Genomic DNA, 24,515 nt, shown 5'->3' with positions numbered 1-24,515 from the left:
CAGGTCAGGTTGGACAGGGCTCTGAGCAACCTGATCTAGTTGAAGATGTCCCTGCCCACGGCAGGGGGGGTGGACTAGATGACCTTTAGAGGTCCCTTCCAACCCAAACTATTCTATGATTCTATCTGCTGAGGTTCCTTCCAACCTCAATTATTCTTTGATAATTTTCCTCAAATCTTATTAAAAAAATGTTGACTATGATGGCCATGATGAAGCCTGTATATTTGGTAGAGACAGAGTGAACAAGGCGACTTAACTATAATGTTACTTTTTTCAGTTTTAGTAAAGAAATAACAGCTTTAAATGTATCATCATTTACCTCTTGGCCATGGCATTTACAACAGTGTCACTAACAGAATCAGCACCCTAAAACCAAGCTCCAAGGCTGTTAACTTGAGCTGCCAGTGAACTTCACACAGTGAGCTGCTCAATAACATTAAAGAAGCCACCTACATGAGACACCTACAAACTCACATGCAGTCTAAGGCTGGCAGTTATCACATAATATGTGAGTGCTTCAAAACTATTTACAGTAAAAAACAATTCTGAAAAGTAACAGCATATATTATTCTGGTGGCAGCATACCCAGCAATATCGGATGAACCTTCTGTGGAACACCTGACTCATTTCTAAACGTACAGTCATATATAGTGCTGACAACCTTGCAATTACATTTAAAGATTTACAATGAACATATGCGCATCAAAACATTAAAATGCTTCTCTACAAGAAACTAACCTTTGTCATCAAGCTCCCATAAAACATAAGCAGTGCATTCAGGCAAAAAAAAAAAGCCCATTTTGATAAGGTGAGTTTTGCAGGGTTTTTCAAAATCAAAACAGTAGCTGAAATAATTACTGCATCTTGTTAACCTCTGCTCCTTCTTGATACTATATGTATACGAATGAGCATAACCACTGGAGGCATCTCAATGTTCAGAAAAATTTAAAAAGCATTGTAATAGTATAGATCGAGGAAAATTTGTTAGATCAAAAATATCTCCAAAGTGATAATTAAAAAAAGGCACACAATTATAATTTTTTGGGTCACGTTTTGCCAGCTCCTAAGTCTCCTCCCAAGATATGGCACCTATGCAGCAGCATGTATCCCATATGGTTTCTGCTGAAATGCTGGTATTCTCTTGTCTCTCTCTCAGGCAATGAAAAGACTTGAACTGGAAACTATGTCTTTATACTACCACATACACTAGAACTTCATCACTGTATTACCTCAAGTCACATGGTTTAAGTAACAATAGCAGTAATAAGCAGTTTAGAAAGTGTTACCAACCAAAATACATAAACTGATGCACATGTAAATGGAGAACTTCAAAGGCCCCCGTGACTGTAGAGTATTTGCTGGTAGCCTTAAAAAATGTTAACATTAAAAGTAAAAATAAAAATCACAAAACAACTCTCATGACTTTGAACAAAGAGTATGCAGTGTTGTAGATGGGAAGAAGCAATGGAAGGAAAAAGGTAAATGTCCCAAGGAAAAGATTAAAAAAATCCCAAAACAACAGAACAAAACAGGGAAAAAACAGCTAACACCAACCCCATAATCATGGATACTCAGCAAATGACTTGTTAAAACCAAATAGTATCTATTTGCTGTGAGGATCAGCTCCAAGTATCTGTATCCGTGCTACACAGTATTATTGTAGCAATTTACTGACAAGAAAAGCTCCTCCCAAAGAAACACTTGAAACATGATCATATTTTGCAGACACAGATACCAGTGCCACTTCTTTGGAACAGGTCTAACACCTGTCAACTTGATTTGAAGGTGAAATAAGTCTATGCCTTTCTAGCTAACCAGGAAAGAAGTCTTTTGAAACCACCATATGAAACTCCACATCAGGCACCACTGATTGTTCAAGACAGATTCTAACTCAAAGACAGGATATGAGAAAACTCAACAGAAAGGGCTTTTTACCACTTTTTTCAGTTTATTTCAGTTTTTGGAAATAGGCTAGAACTCTGTTCAAAATTTTGAGATCCTGGACTCTTCAGATACAGGCTGTTTTCACCAATAGCAGGGTAAGCGATATGTTTAACTGAACTTCTGTAACTCTGCCAGTTGTAGAAAATTTTTTGTTTACTAATAAATGCTGGAGTATATGGAAAGAGTAATGCTTTGAAAAAAATCTGTGGCTGTAATTACATATTGTGGTCCCAAAATAAAGACTAAAACCTTCTGTGAAAATATCAGAAAGCAGTGAATACACTAAGGCACAGAACTGCCATCATTATGTGGATTCTCGGTATTCAAATTTAAATATGTAACAACAGCACACATAAGGAATAGATACTACTGTAATACTCTTCAAGTGTGTAACGCTTCTTACTACAATTCATACTGTTTATAAAGTCTAGTATCTGTACTAGGTGTTCACTAAACAGTGTCTCAGGAGTGTACCTGGAGCTACCAAAACATCTCTGCAAAAGGTTCAGGTTTAACTCTGATGTAATCTATAACAGTTTCCCATCTGTCCACAGAATATAAACACATACACATACATTTGTCCATTCAGACATTTTGAAAGTCCTATATCGATCCTTCTGTCTTCTGATTTATGTCATACTGAAAACTGGTTTGGTAGCTAACATCTGGTTGATAAAGTAGTGATCTTAATTTTTAATTAAAAAATTTTAATTTAAATAAAAATCAGCTCAAGCTGACCACTAAATTTCTAAAATAGATTATCTGTAGGAAAAAAAAATGCTCTTTTCAAATGTTCCAGTAACAGTAACACACAATGAGCAGCACGGATACATAACACATTATCTAGTTTTGAGTGACATGTCCCCTTCTGGGAGAAGCAGCTTAGAGAGGTTTCTTCCGTAAAGATAAACTCAGTTGCTTAAGTCTACACTAATGAGAATTTGGTTTTCTCCTCCAAAGAAGGGTGGATCTGCTGTCCCATACTGTAAGTGTGTAATAAATCGTAATTGCTATTGTCAGTGAGTTCCTGGTTTTGTAATCAAAGAGCTACCAGCATACAACAATATGCTTAATTCAAATTGTATTACAAAAAAATTAAAGTGAGTATAGTCTGGCAGATTCTTATCTACAAGATGATTTCTAAGCACTATTCCACACTTTTGAGTCCTTCTGCTTTTATACTGCAGTTGTGAGACTTCTTGAATCCTTTCCTGGATCACACTGGAAAGGTGATCTTAACTACATCACCTGTTAAGAATTCCACATATTCACTGTAGAATAGTCTGCAGATTAAAAAAACAAGCTAGAAATCACTAGCTAGAAATCCATGAGCTCTTCTAAAAAAGAGCACTGGGAAAGCACAACTTAGCAAAGGTGTTGGGAGGACTATCAGGCAATACTTTAGGAATAAAATAAAATAGGTTAATTCATATGAAACTATTTCAGTTCTCTCCTGGGATGTACTATGGTCATGCAGGCATCTCTCCTGCCTTCCATTAAGAAAGCGGAAAAGCACAGGTAAGTAGTCACTCAAAGAAAAAGCACCTCCAGTGTGGAAACATTGAAATGTTAAGTTTTTTTTTATTACCGCACACAGCTGGTGTAATAGCCAATGAAAGACAAGACTATTGTAGCTAATAACTCTGATAGCATAGATACTGTTGCAAGTATAGTAGAATGTTTGGCAAAGACACTGTAACCCTATTGTTAGACCATCTGGTTGAAACCGACCTCGCAGTCTGAAGCTCTGCCAACTCAAAATTCTGGGCCAAAGGTGAAGGTACCCGGTGAGGAAGACTGTGAATCTTCCTCCAAAAGACCCCAATAGACGACCACCAGACGGCAGTACGCGTGCGCCAGGAGGAGGGACCCTATGATAATGGATTCTTAGAAGTAATTAAAATATCCCGCCTTTTCTTAGAACTAGTTATACTAACCCAGCCTATAATAATAAATATGTAAGAAGTAAGCCTATAAAGTCTAATGATTGTATTCTAATAAACGAAGTATGCTAATCACTCATATTGAGTGACTGTGTCTTCCCTCCGTTCCGGCGAAAGGCGTAACACTCCAGTCCTTTAAATGAATCAAAGGTAAGTAAGTATTCAGTCAATCCCAATGTTGTTCTTTATTTGAAATACCACCATTTACCTTCTCAAACATCTTAATGCTGACTCAAAGGAGAATTCTAATCTTCCTATCTCAAAAAAATAGGTTTTTTAACTTTAATTTTTTATTTTAAGCTTGAGTTTATGCTTATTGTAGTGGAAAGGATAAAGTCTTCTGAAAATTAAGATGTGAGTTATCAGGTAAGTTATAGAAAAAGAAAAGACTCATATAAGGGTTTCTTCTCATGTAAGGATCTCTAGAGCAACAGCACATAGGTTCCATGAGTAGGGCAATGGAACCTATTTTTCTTCTCTACTTACATATGCACGTGTGCAAACACATATGAATGTATGTATATACATACTAACAAATAATAGCTTCATGCACATGCATACAAATACCACGTGACAAGCAGCTCAGTACCACTGTGGCCTTAGTTCATATTGGTCAGTATAAGTTTATATTTTAAGTTAATGACTGTACAGTTAAGAACTATAATATGCCTTAAAGCAGCAAATGAGTTTAAATCTAAAAGGGTGATGTTCTAAATCAACAGTACAATTTTAAATTTAATACAACTTCTTAAAAAAAAACTTTTTATAGTAGGCATTACATCTTCACATTTTAGAACACTTTATTCAAATTGAAGCAAATTAATTTTCAGGCTAATAGTTTGTTGTTTGGGTTCCCCCCCCCCCCCCCCTTTTTTTTTACATCCTTTCTATATATAGACCCTTTTAACCATTTATATCCAGCATCCCACACTGGAAGAAGGAAACAACCTTGGCCACCATTAAATATACAGAGCGTGGACCACTACTTTAGCAATTAATCTGGCATAATGGGCATGTAATAAAAATTACAAACAATTATACATAACAGAGTGAAGTATTAATAATCTATGGTCTAAACGACATGTTCCAAGAAAAGGATACCTTGTATTCTGTGTAAAAGCAACTGCCTTAAATGAAAAGTCATAAATAAAAAGACGCCTGCAATGAACGGCACAATACCCGCGGTGCAGTCCACTAGATTTTAGAATGAGAGCAATCAGCATTTCTCTAGACTAACAGATAAACAAGGACAAAAGGTGTTCTTTTTCTTTATTTTGGGGGGTGGGGAAGAGGAACAAATGACATTTGGAAACAGTATTTCAATCAGATCTACTTTTTGTTCAGTATGTTCTTAAAAAAACCTAACAACTACTTCATAATCACATTTCCAGTTAGTTTAAGAAAAAAACTTTTTTTTCAGTAGAAGCTGATTCATTATTTCATCTCACCCTCTGAAAAAGAGCCAACATTACAATAAATACCTAACTCATTTGAAACAGGAAACTGAGTTATTTCTATATTACTAATCCTTTAGCAAGTCAACAGTAACTAAATTCTGGACATCATTTGTTACCTGACAACTAGTAATTGCATAATGTAATTAACAACATCTTGTGCTGTTCATTCTCTTTGGGAAAGCTTTTTGGGAAAGACCAAAAGTGATGAGTTTACATTAAGCTCATTCTGCTTAATTCACCAAGCCAAACAGTACCAGCAGGAAGAGAACAGAATACAACTATTGAAGAACACATTTTAAGAAGTATTTTCCCTGTACATCTTCTTAAGTCTTTTAAATAATACAGAAATTCAACAAATGGGAATTGCGATGACTCAGCTGTCAGTCTTCCACACCATCGGCCATGTAGCTACCAAAAATGCAAACACTGCACTGATATCTTGATACCTTCTCATCTATTGTAGCCTAATGCTTACATTTACTTAGTAAAAGCCTGTCCATATCCTACAGCATGTACATTTTTACAAGTTCAGTTAACTGCTTTGATAGCATTCTTTCCACATTTACAGATAAATGAGTTTATTCTCAAAACCATTCACTGCTTTAACCTGCATGGCTTGGACTTTATGCCAGAGGGAGTGTCCTCTGACATTTTCAGTATTGCAGACATGTTTTCTAAAAATTAAATTTAATAAATTTTTAATGGTAATTTTGAAATATAATTTATTTGTTTAAGGTTTAATCTGGATTTCATCCATTAAGCTACAACACTTTTGCTTAGCTCACTTGATTTCAGTGTTTTCCTTTCACTCACATAATTAATATTCTTGATGGACTTGATGCACAAAAAGGTCTCTGAGATACTGGACATAGTCCCACAACATCTACTAGGACAACTGGTTTTTTTAGTCGGAGTAAGATCAACAAGCACTTAAACATAGAGAATAAAAAAAATTAATGTCTGAAACATCAAGCATTTTTTCCTTCTTCTATAAGAAAAAACCTTCAAAAATTAAAACCCTAGCAAATACACACGCTCCATTTTAGCAATCACATGCCCTCTAAAGCTACGAATGGTACCTACAAGTTCTTAAAAAGACAACTGCCTGAACAAAAGCTAACCACTTATCAGCTAACACCAATATGTCAAATTCTTCTAGGTCTTTATTACAAGAAATGGAATTAATAATATTGATATTATCATATACTTTCTTTTCAATTCTAGCCTAAAAGCACACTTCTCTACATATTTTAAACCTTTAAACAAAAAGCAAATGTCTCACATTATAGTAAGATTAACTTGAAACATGACAAGTTACTGTTTCTTAAACAATGTCAGTGCCAGAGACAGTAAAACTACAGCTTTATGATTTAGGCCAGAGTTACTCTAGAAGTTGTACTGTTTAGTAACACAACGTCATCTAGAGATGTATATTTTGATGTTAAATGAATACAGGTATATTGAATTTGCAGACAAATAGCATGCTTCATGACTCTACTACTTCAAACTTTTTTGTTTCTTCAGTATGGAGAGTGCAGCAGTATTCTATAATACTGCAGAAAGAAGGTACTTTGCCTTTACTTCATAATAAGTACTACTTAGTATCACAAGGTCATTCTGGACATTACAGACTGATTCCCCTTGGGAATCAGCATCCTGTTCAACTATGGGAGTAAAAGCTTCCATAAGCCAACTTCAAAATGACAGAAGAGATGTGAAATAAAGAAAACCTCCAGGGCAGGGGGACACATGATGATGACCAAACCCCCATATCAATAAAACAGCACAGTGTAGCTGTTGGAGTAGTTACCTCCAGTCTCTCAAAGTTCATGAGTGGTTTAAGTGCATTTTGAATAGGTGAAAGCAGAATAGAAGAAAATCCTCCTAGGGATCAGTTCATTTAGAAAACTAACATACCAGGAAACCAGATGGACTGTGAATCCTTTATGTGTTAATATTTAAACCCTGGGAATATTTATTAACAGTCTCTTTTAAGAAAAAAAAAAAAGATACAAGAAGTGTTTCAAATCCAGTAGAAGACAAACTTAATACAATCATCCTTCGTAGTCAATTACACAGACAAGATAACTATTTGGGGGTTTTACCTTAAAAAAAAAAGCGAGCAATTTTTCCATGTCTCAGACTGTTTAGGAAATTGAGGGACTACTTACTCAAGTCAAGAACATCATCTGTCTTTATCAGATCTTCCTCCCTTGTGAGTGGTAACTGAGTTTCTGGCTCATCTCGCAAGTGCAGTGACAGCGAACGGAGCATAAAGAAAACTCTGATTGCCTTGAGAAATTAAAAAAAGAATGTTAAAATATTGCTGTGCTCAGTACTACATATTTTAACAATCTTACAAACACATACTTGCTTTCACAACCCCTGAGTTTGTTGTCATGCAATAAGTCTACTTTTTAAATTGAGAAAGTAGAATGTAATTTCAAAGTTAATTAGAAAAGGATATAAAGGAGTTGAAACATGCTATTTATTTTCAATGAAATAGAAGCAGCAGAGCTTTTATCCCACTGGCACACTTACATAGACTGTGACTGACAGGCAAACTATTACAGGAGCTGTTTAAGCAAAAACAACAATCTTGGATTATTTGGGTTTTTTTAAATCATTTTTTTTAAGACTGACTGTATTTACAATACCTGTACACTACAGACAACTACACAACCAACCTTCAGAGACTCTCAGGTTTTGAACTTAACTTTTCTGGCTGAATCTAGCTAAGATGTCTATGAGTTTGAGAGAGAACAGTGGAGACTCCTGAGTTTTAGTTTGCTGTGTTCATCAAAATTAACCACGTGCAAATACAGCATTCTTGGAAAACTTAATCTATATTCTCAGAAGGTCTACATCAGGGCAAAGCATTCTGAAAGCTGCACCAGTCCCAAGGAACTTTCAACAGCTGCTCTGTGAAATTAATATTCTTGTTTTGATTTAGAAATTAATGACATATGGTATGCAAAGACTAAATAAAGTACCAAAGAACAATCATCCTTTTATTAGCCACATTTTGAAAGGCACCATTTATAATCCTCTTCCACTACAAGAACTGTACAGCAAATAAAAAAAATCATTTTTTATTACTTCTGGTGTTTTTTTTTTTTTTAAAACAGTTTCCTACGTAGTAATTCTGTGGCATACTGTATATTAACTGCTGCCTTACAGTAAAAGCATCAAATTCATGGAACAGCTGCAGTGCCCAGGAACTCCCAGATTGCAGGAAGTATTAGGAAAAACAAATCTAAACTGCTTTAAGGCAAACCCCTTCTCCCCTCTATTTTTAAAATCAACAGAACTGTGGCTCCTGTGAACCAGAAATGTGAGTGCTTGGTCAGCTATCATACTGGTGGTGCTTTCAGAAACTGCTGGCAGAACAGGGATGAAGAGAGGGAAGTCGTATCTGGCTCTTTCATGAATTGACACCAGAACAGATGAATTTGGTACGCTGCTGAAATCTAATAGGGCAATATGATTATTCGGAGCAAAGAATGTCAAGGATATCTAACAAAAATATGATATTAACACTACCTTATGAATAAGAGCAGAGTCACTTTATAATGGGAGATGATGTCTCCCATTTAGGCAGATTGCATTCTAACGTATTCTAGATTTTCTGAAATGAAATAGGATTACTTTAAAGCAGTTTAACAGATGCTTCAAGAAGAATTCATGGTATTGGGTTTAAAAGTTTCCAAATTCAATCAAGAACAGCAACATCCTTGCATTTTTGGTAACCCAAAAGTCAAATCCAACGGGTTTCTTTTTTTTTTTTTATTTCAGAAGGCAGCCATCACTCGGCCTGCTTTCACTTATTTTCCCCTAATTTTCCTTCCATACATTCCCTATAAAACTAATGCCACTCATCTCCAAACATGTAGTCACATTTACCGCAGAATAACCTACAGGAGTAGGAAAGAAAATTAGAACTTCAGCCTTTGCAAGGAAAGCAAAAATAATCAAGAACATCAGATGAAAAGGGAACTACACTGTGCTTCCTACAATACTGATAGCCCTCAGTTTGCTAGCAATATCAATATAAACCCAAAAGCATGTGATTTGTGACTTCCTATAACATTTTATTAGATCTCAGTGAAACAGCAGAGCAGTTCAGTGGCCTAGAATTTTTTTCAGCTGACTTCTGTTTTCTTGGTTAAGTAGGAACAAATATGAATTGCTATCTAAATTAAAGAACTACGCATTATGATGAGGTATACTTTGCGCTGACTCCTTCATTTATATACACATACCATGTGCAAAGAAATAACAGTTTGCAGGGAAACCTACCAGTATGTTATTACATTCCCATGAAATAGCATTCTCACAGGTAGTTCAAAACCTTCTCTCAAAGTCTTTGCTTGCTATGTACTCCAAGGTGCAGAGTTCAAGACCCATACTGTTCATTACTCCCCAAATAAGCACGTAAATGAGTTTGCATTATTCTATGTGTCTGGTAAGCAGTACCATTTTTAGGACTATAGAAATCAGAAGGAAGAGATGCAACAAACAAGCAGTAACTGGACTACCAACAATTCAAAGGAGCATCTGATTCTCAGCAGAAGGCTTGATCAAGCAGTAGTAGCTGATTTCAGAAAGCAGCCTAACAACTTCTGGTCGTTTTAATGTTTTAAGTCAGAGGGGTTGGCTGTCTGGATTTTGGAGATGTGCCTTTGATAACTCGAAAGATACCTGGTTTCTGAGAGTTCCTCCTACAGTTGTTAAAAGGAAAAGAATTGCCACTGAGAGGGACTTTCTATAGCAAAAGAAGAAGTGAGAGCCTAAAAAGATCTGATCTCCAACAGCTAAGAACTCAAGATATAATCAAAGTATGGGACTTCTTTACTTGCTAGTGAAATAAAACTTGAGAACTTTTTTAGAATCATGCCATGCGATGCTCAGAATTGAATCACTATCCATTTGAAACTGTCAGCAAAAAGGACCTCCAGCAGGCTACGTGGCAGCAGCAATGTCACAAGATACACCTGAAGTTCAGCATATCATTATGGCAATTCAGCCTAAGAGAGGTAGCCTAGGAAAAAAGTAGCATAGAAATTCTAAAACTTCTAGAGCAATGCTATCAGGAGAAGGAGGACCAACAAGGAAGCATTCTGGGAGTTCTTGCTAATAAGAAAGACCCTTCCATCCCAAAGAGTTTACAGGAATATATGTATTGATTTTTGAATTTCCACCAACAGAAGTTAAACTATTCCTTAGTTAGCACATGAAAAACCATAGAGCAGTCAGTTTCCATTAATGTGCATTTCTAAGTATCATTCTGTTAAATGCCTCAGAGAATTCTAGGCCACATTTTTCCTTTCTAAGAACAATACTTTTCAAGATAATTCACTGTACTTTATCAAACTTAACTTGCTGTGATAACAAAAGTTGTGTGGCTTATAATAAGTAATGAAAACAAAACTTTTCAGAAGATTCCTGGAAATATGTTTTTTCTTCAAGAGTACTTGAATATACTTACATATACACTTACATAAAGGCAAAGCTACCCAAAGAACAGCACTTTTCAAATAATAATGTCGTGCAGTAATATATCTTTAAGACTTACTGGCACTGCAAGGCTTATAGGACACTGCCAGATAAGGGCCAAGAACTGATTATCCCAAGAATGCTGATAATGATGATGTTATTCAGGACAGTATCACCTCTACAGATTGTATCAGTCATAAAAATATATATTTTGCTATTTTTCTCCTCACTCATAAGATCTCTATCATGAATTACTTCAGCGAGATTAACACTCCTGAGTAGAATTATATTTTCTGCTACGTCTAGAAACACAAGCAATATGAAACCAGCCAGCCTTCCAGTGGAGATTCTTACTATGGGAATATAAGGAAAGATAGATCGAGATATCAGATCACAAAAGGAAACTGACAATATATATTAGTGAGTATCATCAAAATGCCTTTTTATGTAGATGTCTCCATGGTCTAAAAAAAATTAAAACCCCAGTGCAAGAACATATTGAATTGACTAGACACAAGAAATTGTAGAGAAAAAGTTTCTCCACTGGACAGGTAAATATTATATACTCCACACACGGGTCTGTCTTCATCAAGTCTTTATGATTTTATGGATTAAGCTTCCAATCAGGCAGCTTTCAAGCAAAAAGTTTCTATTTCTAGAATTGTTCAAAGCCTTTGGCATCATTCTGTCATGAACAAATATAAGAAAAATAGTCTTACTCACTCTTCGTGTTCTTTCCACATCTCCACAAGGCAATCTTTTCACAAAATCAATACCAGTGAGTGGTGTCCCCGTTGGAGGCAACAAGATTGAGGCATCCATCATCAAGTATTCTACATTCATGGGTTTAATCTATAAAAATATTTTAACATTGATTACTATACAGAACAATAAGCATTTGCATTCTTTACTTTCAAATACAACTCATGGTTTCATATTTTAAGAGAAAGGAATTGTTAGATTTGTGAGAATTTTTGATACCATCCATCTTATTTTAAGCTCCCTACGTGCAATCTCTATTTTATATTTGCTCATTGTTCCCTAACACACTGTTGAAGTTTCCATACTGAAAAAAACACGGGAAAAAACTCTGAAAGATTACAGAAGAAAAGCTATTTCATGAGTACCAAAACCCAAAGCCTGTCAGGTTTGATTTTACGTTTTGACTCAAATTTGTAATTACTTCAATCACAAGAAAAAGTTTCCCATATCTTTTTCTCTCCAAAAAGAACTCTCTAGTCTCTAATAACACAGTAACTTTCACACTAGACAATTCCCTTCAATCTTGCCACTAACAGAGTCTCTCCCTTACATGGTTGCTTATTGTCATGAATAAATAATGTCTGAAATATCTATCCTTCTGTACCTTTGGGAAATTTCATCCAAGTTCTGTTATATACACACGCCCTGGAGACATGAGCTTCTTTTTGCCAGAAAGCCAGCTGGAATGCCTAAGACATATAAAAGCCCTTCCCACAGCTTGTACGATATTCTGCATAGAAGAAAAATGCAGTCACGTGGGCATTCCAAGATAGTCAGCTGTAACTGGAAGCATTCCTGGCCACTTTGCCATGGTCAGATACCATAAAAGAAGCAGACTGAAACAAGGTCCAGAATTTTCATAGTGCAGTCTTGAACTGCTGCCTTGCACACATACAAACTCAAAAATAGTCTTTAGCCAATTTTTCTGATCTCAGAACAATTCATCTTCAGTGACTAAAACACTGGATTAACAAATTCAATTAATGTGTAGAAAGATACAGAAATCTACATAGACAATAAGAACAAATGAGAACACAACTAAAATTTCTAACAAGTAAATAACTACTTCAGATGCAATTCACATGAGTGTACACTGGTTTAAACAGCATTTTACATCATAAAAGAGAAGAATGTTAAAAAAAGGAAACATTGCTGAGAGCAAAAATACCAAGAACTACATTGTTCAATTTATTTGCTCCTCTGAACTTGTTCTCATCTATTGTTCATGAAGACACAACTTTTTCCTTTTTTTGTCATTCAGACAGAGCAAGTATACTTCGGCCTTCGTAGAAGCTCTATACCATGTTACTTACACAACTCATCTGACAAGACAACATCAGTGTTACGTAGCACTTAAATCAGCCTGCCCAGCAAGTAATTTGCTAGCTAGGCGAATAAATATGGTTTAATGATAACAAAGTTCAAGTTCCAGGGTGTAGTTCTGTCTTTTATGGTAAATAAAAAAAATGCAGTCTCAGAGATACAACAGAAAAACCTACACGTATACTGAACTTGCAACATAAAAATGATGCTAGTATCGGTGCCACTTCTCAAACTAAAAGTACAGTAATACTTAACTGCTAGAAAATTAAATGTTTCACTAAATACTTCTATTATTTAGGCTGGTAAGATACGTGCAAGATGCTTCCCATATTAAAAGACTTATTGCGACACAAACTGTAGATTGTGCTTTTTCAAAAAGACAGCTAGTGGCTGCTCATTAAATCCTGTACCACTGTACTTTTATCCGAATTCTATTGAATTGAAACAGATGATTAGTTTTAAAACATGTTTACTGGTTCAATATGAACCGGCTGCGATTAATCTTAGTAATCTGTTAAAACTTTCACAGCTGGTACTGGAGTGTAGACAGTACCTCTCCTAGACGAGACAAAGGCCCCGATATTTGCTCCCTAGAACTCTGTTCTCTACTGGTAAGTAGCACCACTCAAAACTGAAACCTTGCTGGGCTTCAGAAAGATATGGGAAGATTTTCACATTGTTTAGTAACTAGAAAAAAAAATTAATCCAATGTCTCATTTCCCAGGATAAAGTAATTTTTGTATATTCACTTTCAGAAAGTAATAGGTTTTTATTTAATAAAGAGCTGTGAAATTTCACATAAACGATTTATGTAAGTGTAGACACAACTCCTCAGAGAGGAAAAAAAGCCCACCCACATTTTGTTATTCTACTCCCAGAAATAAAGATACCAGCATACTCAGTAGTTATCAATAAGTACTTGTTCTTGCTCCTGTGTTGTATCTGGGTTTGAGGATTTGGCAGGGTGGAAGGGGTGTCACTTACTGTCATACTCCGGTATTCATCTTCAAACATATCCAGAAAAATTTCTTCTCCCTTTCAAAAAAGGGATATGAACATATCATGAATCCTTAGGGCTACGCAGCCATGCTTGCTTGTTTTTGTTTAATTATGTACTGGATTTTCCTGTCCAGTCCCTGGCAGGGGGGCTACAGGGGCCTCTTCAAGGAGAGGCTGGGGGGGTAGCAAATCCCAGCCACTTCGAAGAGCCCCACTGCAGGACACAGTTGAGCCCTTCAGCGACACTTACGGCACCTCTGGGAAAACACATTTAAGAAAGGGAGATTCCTCTGCAGCCCATGGAGAGGACCATGGTGGAGCAGATATCCACACTGCGGCACTGGAGCAGGTGGATATGCCCTGAAGGAGCTGCAGTCTGTGGAGGACCCACACTGAAGGAGATTTTTTTTCCTGAAGGACTGCAGCCCACGGAGGAGAGGACCCACACTGGGGCAGGGGAAAAGCGTGAGGATGAAGCAGCAGCAGAGATCAACTGTTATGGACTCACCCCAAACCCCTATTTCCCATCTCCCCTGCACCACTCAGCAGGGGTAGAAGGTAGAAGAGTCAGGAATGAAGGAGAGAAGTTGAGCCTGGGAAAAGGGGGCGGTGGGGGAAGGTGTTGTTTTAATTTGTCTTTGTTTCTCACTATCTAGATTTATTTTAACTGGCAATAAATTAATTTTCGCCAAGTTGGGTCTGTTTTGCCCATGACTGTAATTGGTAAGTGATCTCCCTGTCTTTACCTCGAACACAAGATTTTTTCATCTTAGGTTTTCCCTCCATCCTGTTGAGGAGAGGGAGTAAGAGAGTGGCTGGGTGAACATCTGGCAGCCAGCCAAGGCCAACCCACCACAAGTTACTTATTTTCTGTAAGCCACATTTGAGAAAACATTCTTCAAGAGAATTCTAACAAAAATAGGAAGAGATTTTAAACACTTGAAATCTCTCATGGATTTACTGCTCCTTATACAGAAGTTAACGCCTAGGGCTAAAAATTTATTTCTGTCATTGTTTACAACACAAAAAAAAAGCAAAAAGCTGCAGAGATCTCCAATAAGAAAAAAAGATTAAGTAAAATTTTAGATCATCATTTCAGATAAGACACAAATAAAAACTAATGCCAAGAAGAAACACATTCCATATTAGTGTCAATGATAAAATCCCACAAACCTTCTACTAGTATGGCTTTGTTCCATGAAACACATCGCAGCTGCAACAAAAGCACGACTGCTAACTTGACCTCCAGTACAAACCCTGTGAGACTTCTAACAGCCTTTTTGTGACATATGTCAGTGTGGTATAGGAAGGGCAGGAAAGGAGAGGAATCCTGCAACAAAACACTTCCTTCTTTATCACAAATATGGAGTTCCCACCTTCGAAGAAGTGCTGCCTTGGGCACTACATAGAGACTGGGCTGCAGACTTGCTTCTAATTCTACGTTATGTAAAGGATTTTTTTCTTACAGCATTTTGCATATATACCTTATAGAAACGACGGAGGAGATGAACACTTTCTTCCCTTGCACCCTAGAAAAGATAAAATAACTGTGTTTCAGGGAGTAAATACACCATTTACTCAAAAGTCACAATTAAAAAACCCCAAAATTCATACAGAAGGGTGTCTATTAATACCCTCACACTCATAGCCTTCAGCCCAGAATTTGATAGAATATAGTTCTTGCACTTATGAAAATACAGCTTATGTGAGCTTGTTAGTTTCAAAAGCGCTTTTCTTTACATTGTTGAGATGGATGACATACAAATTTCCGAGAGAAAATTAAACATAACCCTGCTTGAGAAGTTAAGAGTTTAAATAGCAAGGTAACAGCAAAGCTGAGAACAGAACATGGGGTATTGATTCTTCGTGTTCACTGCACAGAGCCACCAATGGAAAGATGTTCTAGAAGCTCAAATTTCACATTTATGCTTATTGCAATCAAAAATGAAACAAATTTATTCAACTATGCTACAAGACTCAAAGACAAGTAATGCTGTGACTCCTAATTTGAAAGAAAATACTTACCTCAAGGCAAGCAAGGTGAACATCTTTTATGATGCTGCCATTTTTAGAAAACACAAGCTGCTTCAGCAACAGGCAGCCGAGCTCTAAAGTTGCTAAACGGATTTTTCCATCTATGAAAAGAAAATTTCAATATATAAAATAGTAGCAGTTTAAGTATTGCTCTTCTCATTACCTAATGTTCTTAAATGTTTCTATTCTTCTCTGCAATTGTCAAACTTTGCTCCTCTATCATACACACCCTATCTGACAAGGATGAGTGCTGATGGCTATAAAAAAAAACCTGGAAGAGTAATTTAAAGCAGAACCATGCAATAAGAAGGCAATAAAGATTAATACTATTAGAAAACAAGCCAAAACCAATGCCTTTATCAATCTAAAACTACAAAAGAATCACGTTTGGCATGGATAAAGTTACAAGATGAAAGGAAGTTTTGTATATAGCATACTAATAAGGCATAGCTTTTCCTTAAAAAAAGTCCAAAGGATTCAGATACAGCCTGGATGCAAGAATCTAGAGAAGTCAGACTGAAAGAATGCATTGAGATTTCAAGCTTATAGTTTCAGACAGATGTAAAAAAGGTATTAGAAATGTACAGTCTGAGCTCAGTGATCAATACTAAGACAATATACCCAAGAGACAGACAGACATCTTAGCATTTGACCCCAGCTCCCATCTACTATTTTACAATAGTTAGCACTATGCTGCCAGAAACTAAAGATACAAAGGTCAGTACCTCCAAAAAGAAGAGAAAAGGAGATGTTCTGCACAGCATTTAGCAAGCTTAATAAAACCCCACTATTTCCACCCCTCCCCAGAAGTGCTTCTGTTTAAATAAATGCATTTCCTCATCTTTTTTTTTAAAACTCTTTATATATAAACATGCTTTTAATCTGTGACAGGCACATCAGCATAACAAGCTAATACTCTGTAGATCAGTCTTGCGAGTCAAGCAAGCATTAGATTTTATTCTGCAGACAATCAGGAATTTGATAGTGCGTCAGTTTCAGAGGAAAACCAGTTCTACTCATTTGAAGTTTTAAGAGGGGAAGTGCAGGGAGAAAAAGCTATGGCTTGAACAAAAATCATGTTTCTGTGGAATAGGTCACTAAGCCTTACATCCCTCATTTCACAAAAAAAGTTGAAGTCAGGAAAAAAACCCACTTTTTCTGCAAAACAGTTCAGAACTGAAAATACAATCTACGATTAAAAAAAAAATCATGGGAAAGTTTGCTATTGCCTCTAGAGACAAATGACTGCTATAAGCAAAGAGTACCATATAGTTTTCAAGACTACTTCTCCGCTGGAATTACTTTTACAATCAAAAGTGCCACAGATCATATTTTTAGGACAAAATCCTACATTAAGCTGAAATCACTATACATTTCATCATTTTTGTTTATTCAAAAACACAGGAAGTAGGAATTAAGACAACAGATCCCTGTACAGTTCTGAGTATAAAAACAACTATTCAATAGAAATCCATAGTTTCTGGTTCCTCAACAAGCAAGGAAAACCTGATAGTTGTCTTTCACAGACCGTATCTACTTATTGTTAATCGAAGAGCATGCTAAAGACGCTTTCCCCTCAAAGACAAGAGGCTAGGTAGCTTTTCTTTGTTTTTTTTTTAAATCTTCAGAAATTTCAGCTTGGCAAGAAAACAAATACTGGAAACGTGATACCTGGTTGTGCAGCATAATTCATTATCCTGATGAGCCCTTCTGCAAGCACATGATTATATGAATTTCTCTCTTCAGTATGTTGAGCTGGAAGTTGAATTCTTTCCAGCTTGACTGGGTCAATTCCTTTTGTGGGGGATGAAGGAAGAAAGCTAAGTTAGAAAACAGGACTATGCCTCGAGGTAAGTATTTAATAGACCATAGCAGTTTTCTCAGAAGAGTGTAATTAGCAATACAAAACTGGGCAAGTTAGTTTTAGATTTCTATTACAAGGAAAAGGAGGAACAACAGAAAGACTAAACACATTTATGTATCACTGAAAAATCTCAGCCTTAAATGGAGCCTATTGGGTGAAGACACTCAAATCCCAAAGCGGTTGGTAACACCCAAACCATTTTGCAGCATCTGGAATTCTCAGACTATTTGTTTGCATCTACATCTGAAGAGCATAAAGGCTAAAGGGGAAAAGATGAAAGTTTGATTTTAAATTCCGCTTTGGTAGTAAGTGATCAGTTCATATATGTTTTTAAAAAAATAGGAATTTTATTTTGTAACTAGTAGCCTCTTATTTAGTACCCTCCCCAACACAAGTCTCGGATTCTCACTGACTTGTTGTGTAAGGAAACTCAACCCATCTTTCTTCAACTATTCCTCTAAAATAGCTAAGTTATTTCTCAGAACAGACTGGTTACTGTAAGACTTCTAAGAATAAAACACAGTTATGGATTGCTGAGGATCTTCCTGTCCTTGTTCTAAAGAACAGTAATAAACAACTCCATAAAACAGAAGATGACTATATTGTGGTTTATAGTTTCTTCCAACCCTGAACTTGTAGTTAACTCTACATAACAATGCCATTTGTGATATCTGATTTATTTCTTCACTAAGCATACGTATTTGGAACAATTAATAAAGGTCTGTTTGAAGATTAATGACAGTGATACAAATGTTCTCTGTCTTGATGAGACTGAAGAAAGGGGTGGGGGGAGGAAGGAAGCAGGGCAATCGGAGTATTAGTGTTCACAACAATCTAACAGTTTAGTAAAGAGCTACAGTTTTCCTTCTGGAAAGGAAAGCTGCTTATGAGTAACACAGAGAATATCTATATGCAGATTAAGTTCTCACAGAAGAACATGGTCATTAACCAGCAGAAAACCATTAAGGAGACTAAGAAGACATGGGGGAGGAATGAGGCAGGACCAGGCAGGTGTTCAAAGTGGCCAAATTGAAATCACAGTGAAAGAATTCATATTCAGCATCTTTCATTTGGTTGCCTGCCTGTGAAGGATGCAGAATTCTGCATTCTTGAGATACAGTACATGCTCTAGCAACATATATGAACGGCTCCTTCTGGGATTAAAAAAAAAATATCTCCGATACAATTTGCAACAAATTTGTTTAGCTGCATATGTGTACCTCTTCGGATTCTTTCTTCCTGTTCACACAGATATTTCTTGCTCGTGAAAAACAAGCGCATTTTCTTTAAACTCATTCAAGAACATGGTGCAAAATGCAGACTCGGTATCCAAATAGAAGGGAGTCACGATCAAAAGCCTCAATAGGGTGTCTACATTTAGCGACAGAGACTGAGAAGGCTGCTCCCTTAGAGGCAAGGCCTGAAACCGAAGTTCTTGGATAAGCTAGGGCAATTCAGACTTTTCTGAATGTGTTCTGTTGTAGACTTCTCCACAGTACCAGAATGGGGGGGGCGGGAAGGTGAAATTCAAACTGACCAGTTAGAGAATCAGAAGCATATCTGAAACAGCCAATATACTGAAATAGAAAACTGCAACTCATTTTCCTGTGGTGTAGAGAGGACAAGCTTGTGTTGCATTCAGTCACAAGAAACCATCCTAAAATTCCCAATTCATTACCTGTTTGTTTGAACTGATGCGAGTGCTCACTAGAGCATTTACCATCTCTGTCAGATAGACAGTAAATAGATAATCAGATCCTAGACACACAACTCCTAGAGATTTATTACTTCCTGAAACTGGGGAAACAACATGGCCTCTCCATGTTTGGAGAGAGACCTTCATGCCCTTTTGTAAAAGAAAAGGATCATTGACCCATACCTTGACAAAGTCTGTAAGCAGACATCTCTCTTGCATTACACTGAATTCAGATATAAACACTGGCTCCAGCTCAATCCTGAGGCACCTTCCATGACTGATATTGAATTTGATGTAGAAAGGAGCAGCTGTACAGCTCCTGAGCGTTCAAAGAACATTCTGCTCTTGCATCAAACAGGGGCACTAAATCAGCAGCTTGTAAAATCCCTGCTCTTCAAGACACAGAGGCACTGATTCCGTGGCCCCCAAGGCTGAAAGCAGTCTATTAAAGGGCACAAGAGGAGTGGGTTGGTGAAAGACAGTGAAGACCAAAACTGGATGTCATTATCTGTCTAGCACGTAAGATCTAGGGTCAAGGATAGGGGGAGAAAGGAAAATAGCTTCCAAAGAGCAACAGGCCAATGTAAATTGTTGACAAGGAAAGCCAATGAGTACAGCATAAAGAGTTTTTCATTTAGAGAGGGCTGATGTGACCACCAAAGAATGTAGATTTTGACCCCCTAAATGCATAAAAGGTATCTCCAGTTTTAGGGCCAGGATACTTTTAGTCTCTTAAAAGGTAGATATTTCACTGCCTGTTTGTATTTCTCTTGGTAACTCTGGATATTGGGTGAAAAATAAACTGCACAGAGATTGCTGAAACTAAGCAGCAAGAGGCTGCATCTGCTGCGTACCTCACTGTTTACAGCAATGCTATAGATGTAAGCAAATAATCTTTGAAACAAGAGAGGATGTCAGACTTTTTCTGGGAACAGGATATTGAAGAGTGACTAATTACACTGAAAGCAAATACAGCGGGCTGAAGGACTATGGTCTTAAATAGAAGAATTCTTAAGAAATACAACCCTAGAGTGCAGGCTTACTCCTTTACAATGATGTTGAAAGACTTCTGGGGACTCTCTGAAGCTACAACAGTTACAACTAATGATTTTGGCTATTCACAGCTTCAACTAATGAATTTTAAGAGGAGAGAATCCACCTCTGACATCAAGGTTTTCTAGTACAGTGATGCTCAAAAGTCCCTTGGACTTCTGCAAGAAGTATACTGGTTGCAGGGGCGGGTGAGAAATCAGAGATGCAAGTCAGAGAGGGCTAGAGCATGGCAAGGCTGCGGTGCTATCTTTGGTGATATTAGTTGCATTATCTCCTGTCGTAAGAGACTGAAAACCCTGAATTTGTCTGCAAATTATAATCTCGGAGAAGCATTCCTTCATTCCTGGGAAAAGATAAAACCATCAAGAGGATGGAGGAGAACAGGAGGGGCTCAGCTTAGCTGGTTCCCTCAAGACTCTCATTTCCACTCTACTTTTCCATTAGAGGTAGCTTGAAGCTAGAACAGAATCCTTACTTTTGAGCATGCCATCACACCTGATGCTCTTTTGCTCAGTTTACTGTAGCAGTTGATTCATTTAAATCACTAGTATGTTATAGGAACTATCCTCATAGGCAGAAAATAACTTAAATTCAGCTCTCGATTCCTGAAACACATGATTATTTACATGTATGTTTATATTATTGCTCCATAAGGAATCTATTTAAAATGCACACAAAGATAAACAGCAAAAAAGCTAACCATAATCATCCCCTAGAAAAGGTTACATATTCTCATGCTGTCCGAATTATAATGAAGTACACATTTAACATAGTTTTGCTAGTTTATAAAATAGTCCAGGCTCTTTGGGAGACTTGCAAGATGTATTATGGCATAGAACACTGACAACTTAAACAAGCTTTCAATCAATTACGGCACAATGGATGAGAAGGCTGTTGAGGAATTGCACAGTATAAAAAGAGTTACTGAAGCACTGTCAAAGCTGGACAGAAATAGGCAATACATGACTTCCATAATCACATCTGATTCTCAGGCCTTGTGAATTATCTATAAGTTTAAACTATAAAAAGATTTCATTTTAACATATGGGGACAAGTTTTACAACATTTTATACTTGGCTTACATGTAGCGAACACAGTACATGCGAAGTGGGAAAGAATTAGATCCCATATATATGTGTAGATTGAATATAGTGGGCTTCAACTGAAATTAGGAGATTAAAAATGAAACACAATAATCCTATTCCAATTCCAAGAAACCTATGGAAGAAAAGTTACCTGATGTTCACAAAGCTTTCTACCAAACTGTTCTTAAAAAGGTGATCCTTAGCAACTGTTTTTACTTAGAGCATACTTATTTCTCCCTCCCCCATGTAAAGAATTTCTCACCATTTAAGACATGCATAAACATAAACTATGAACAGATCATGCCTGTCTAAAACCATGTGTCTCATTTAGTTTCCTCTGGAAAAAGCAAAAATTACTTACCTTTGTTGTGTGACATTGCATATAGAAGACAGAGCACAAAGAGGGCATAGTAATCATCTTCAGCACAGTCCAGTGCATTATAGACCATATCAAGAAAAGGCCTGTGGAAAGGAATAGTTTTATAACGGTTAAGAAGAAAAAGACCATATCTACAGAAAAATTAGTAGCTATCTTGTTCTACATGTAGTTAATGGAAGAGGCAGATTTACAGTAATGCACATTTGCAGGCATTAAACAAAACTTAACCTGTTAAAGAGTACTCAGATTATGGCCATGCCTTGTATTTACATTCTGGTATTAATTCTGATGTTTTAATGGGATTTGTTACATAATACTTTCCCAGGAATTGGTTTGTCATGTTTACTGGGTTGTGTGTAGCACATTTAGTATGTATGCAGAAGCATTGTACAGCTTGTTTTAAGTGTATACATAAGTAAGTTCAAGGAGCTGCTATCACTGTTGCATAAAAGACTACCTTAAAACTCATGTACTAAACAGAGGTTAAAAGTTTTTACTGTTACAATAAAGCAGTTTTCAAAGTTTGGAGGAAGCTATGTTATTCTAAAACAATCAGTCAAAAACTTTACAGTCGAACAGTTATAGGAAAGGAAAACAAACAAGGAAGGAACATTTGAATGGAAAAAAGAAAGCTTTGGACTACAGATGAGCTTTGTTTTCCTGGGTTTAAGCATGTGTGACCTACGACATATACACAAGAAGCTACCAACAGTGCCAAGTTCACCCTTCACCTGTACGCTGAACAGACCAGAAAAGTCAATTTAATCCAGAAGCCGATTAGACAGATCAGATATGGCTGACATTCAGCTGATACTAGCACAAGCCTGATGGCAAGGCAACTTGGCTTCTTGCCTTAAGCTGGCTTGCATCCAATCAGTTCAGAGCACAAGTAGAAATTAAATCCATTTTCACAGGTGGCCCAGACAGACACGACCCCCCCCCCCCAAAAAAAAAAAGGAAGTGTCAGAGTCACCAGAAGAAGAGAGTTTAGAACCTTGATTTAAAAGAGGTAATTCCTACCTCTCAAAGTATTTTTAACAGTGAAAGGAAAAAAAATCCTTACATTACCTAAATTACATCCAAATAAAATACACTGAAATAACATCCAAAGTCATAAAAACAAATACATTTTCCTATCTTCAGACCTAGCAGACAAGAAGCATCCACTACAAACTCATTGTTGTGGTTAGCTATGGGTCAGAAGGGCTATCAAAGATCAGAACACAACATACCTCTACACCTATTCCAGACCTGTAGCGCCCTCATGGTCACACTTAATGTATCCCAGCAAGCCACTCAACCGAAGTCATAACAATGTATTTAACACTTCCCATCAGCTCCATGCACATTTCAACATGCTCTATTTTACTAAAATAAGGTTATGACAAGAATAACAGAACACCCTGTTCCTCTGCTCAGTTCAGGACATTGCAGTCATATGTTTGTGCATTTCTGAAGCTGGATTACAAGCATCCTCTATGATATACTTAAATGCCACTGAGTTATGATCCATCTTTGTCCAAATTCAGCACTGCTGTATGTACCTAAGCCAAATTTCCCACATGATGTTCCTATTGTAGATCTCAAAAGAACATCACTATTCAAGCAAAAATAGCCTAAAGAATTAGCAATGTTGAAAATAAACCAAGAGTGCCTTCAGTCTTCCTAAGCATTAAACAAGCCCTACAAGCCTCATGACATCCTGAAACAGGGTGCTTTACACATAGCAAAGGGAGTTCAGCTTCAAGGTCTAAAGAAGAAAAAGGACCAAGACATCCAGGTTCAAGATTATTAAAATACTTAAATGCTAGATAACACTATGTCTGTTGTCAGACCAGCAACAGATGGTAATTACCCTAAAAACTGACCTATGATGTGAAAGTAATATTTATTTTAATTTTATTAAAACCAATGTTTTAGGAGGTCAAAACTGCAGAAATATCAGTAGCTGTTCCATTAACACCAATATTACATGGTATTAAATGACTTCTGTAATCTCTAATGCATTTTGCATTGTTTTTCCCCCACATACTACTTAGATTTGTGAAATTACATAACTTTAAAAAATACGATTACAGCAGTGAAAGAAATAATTTTCATTCCAGATGCTTCTTCACAGCACCTATCTATCTGCATTATCAAAGTCTCAATCGCAATAATCTGAAGCCAAAACAACTTCTAGGAATCCCACTCATCAGCAGGTCCTCATATAGACTAAATATAGGATAGACCCAGAAAAACTTCAGCTGTAAGAAAGTAGCAACAGAAGTCACAACATAGCATGAAGGTTTCACATTCTGGAAAAAACTTTGCTACGTAGCATATCATAAAAGGAAGTTAATTTAAAACAAGCCTTTAGGCTTAAACTTTCCAGTAGTGAGGCACATCAAAATAAAATTACACCAAAAAAAATTAAACTCTCTCTTGTATGTTCTTCACAGTAGTAAAAGGGCCAGGGGAAATTGAAAACTTGACTTACC

The 24,515-nt window shown here is 36.7% G+C and overlaps 1 protein-coding gene across 1 annotated transcript in view; it reads right to left on the bottom strand.

The window, feature by feature from the left end:
* The window catches only part of CLEC16A (C-type lectin domain family 16, member A), an 83,251-nt gene that overhangs the window by 31,261 nt on the left and 27,475 nt on the right, over positions 1-24,515 (bottom strand). Inside the window, exons 13-19 of the mRNA XM_009324734.1 lie at positions 22,018-22,118; positions 17,630-17,752; positions 15,950-16,059; positions 15,409-15,453; positions 13,910-13,960; positions 11,564-11,692; positions 7,516-7,636 (exon numbers count right to left, since the gene is read on the bottom strand). Of these exons, the coding sequence (XP_009323009.1) occupies positions 7,516-7,636; positions 11,564-11,692; positions 13,910-13,960; positions 15,409-15,453; positions 15,950-16,059; positions 17,630-17,752; positions 22,018-22,118 (680 nt within the window). The remainder of the gene's footprint in view (positions 1-7,515; positions 7,637-11,563; positions 11,693-13,909; positions 13,961-15,408; positions 15,454-15,949; positions 16,060-17,629; positions 17,753-22,017; positions 22,119-24,515) is intronic.

The sequence above is a fragment of the Pygoscelis adeliae genome, unplaced genomic scaffold (genome assembly GCF_000699105.1).
Source record: "Pygoscelis adeliae isolate BGI_AS28 unplaced genomic scaffold, ASM69910v1 Scaffold85, whole genome shotgun sequence".
Taxonomy (NCBI): Eukaryota; Metazoa; Chordata; class Aves; order Sphenisciformes; family Spheniscidae; genus Pygoscelis; species Pygoscelis adeliae.
This window is presented reverse-complemented; position numbering and strand designations above follow the sequence as displayed.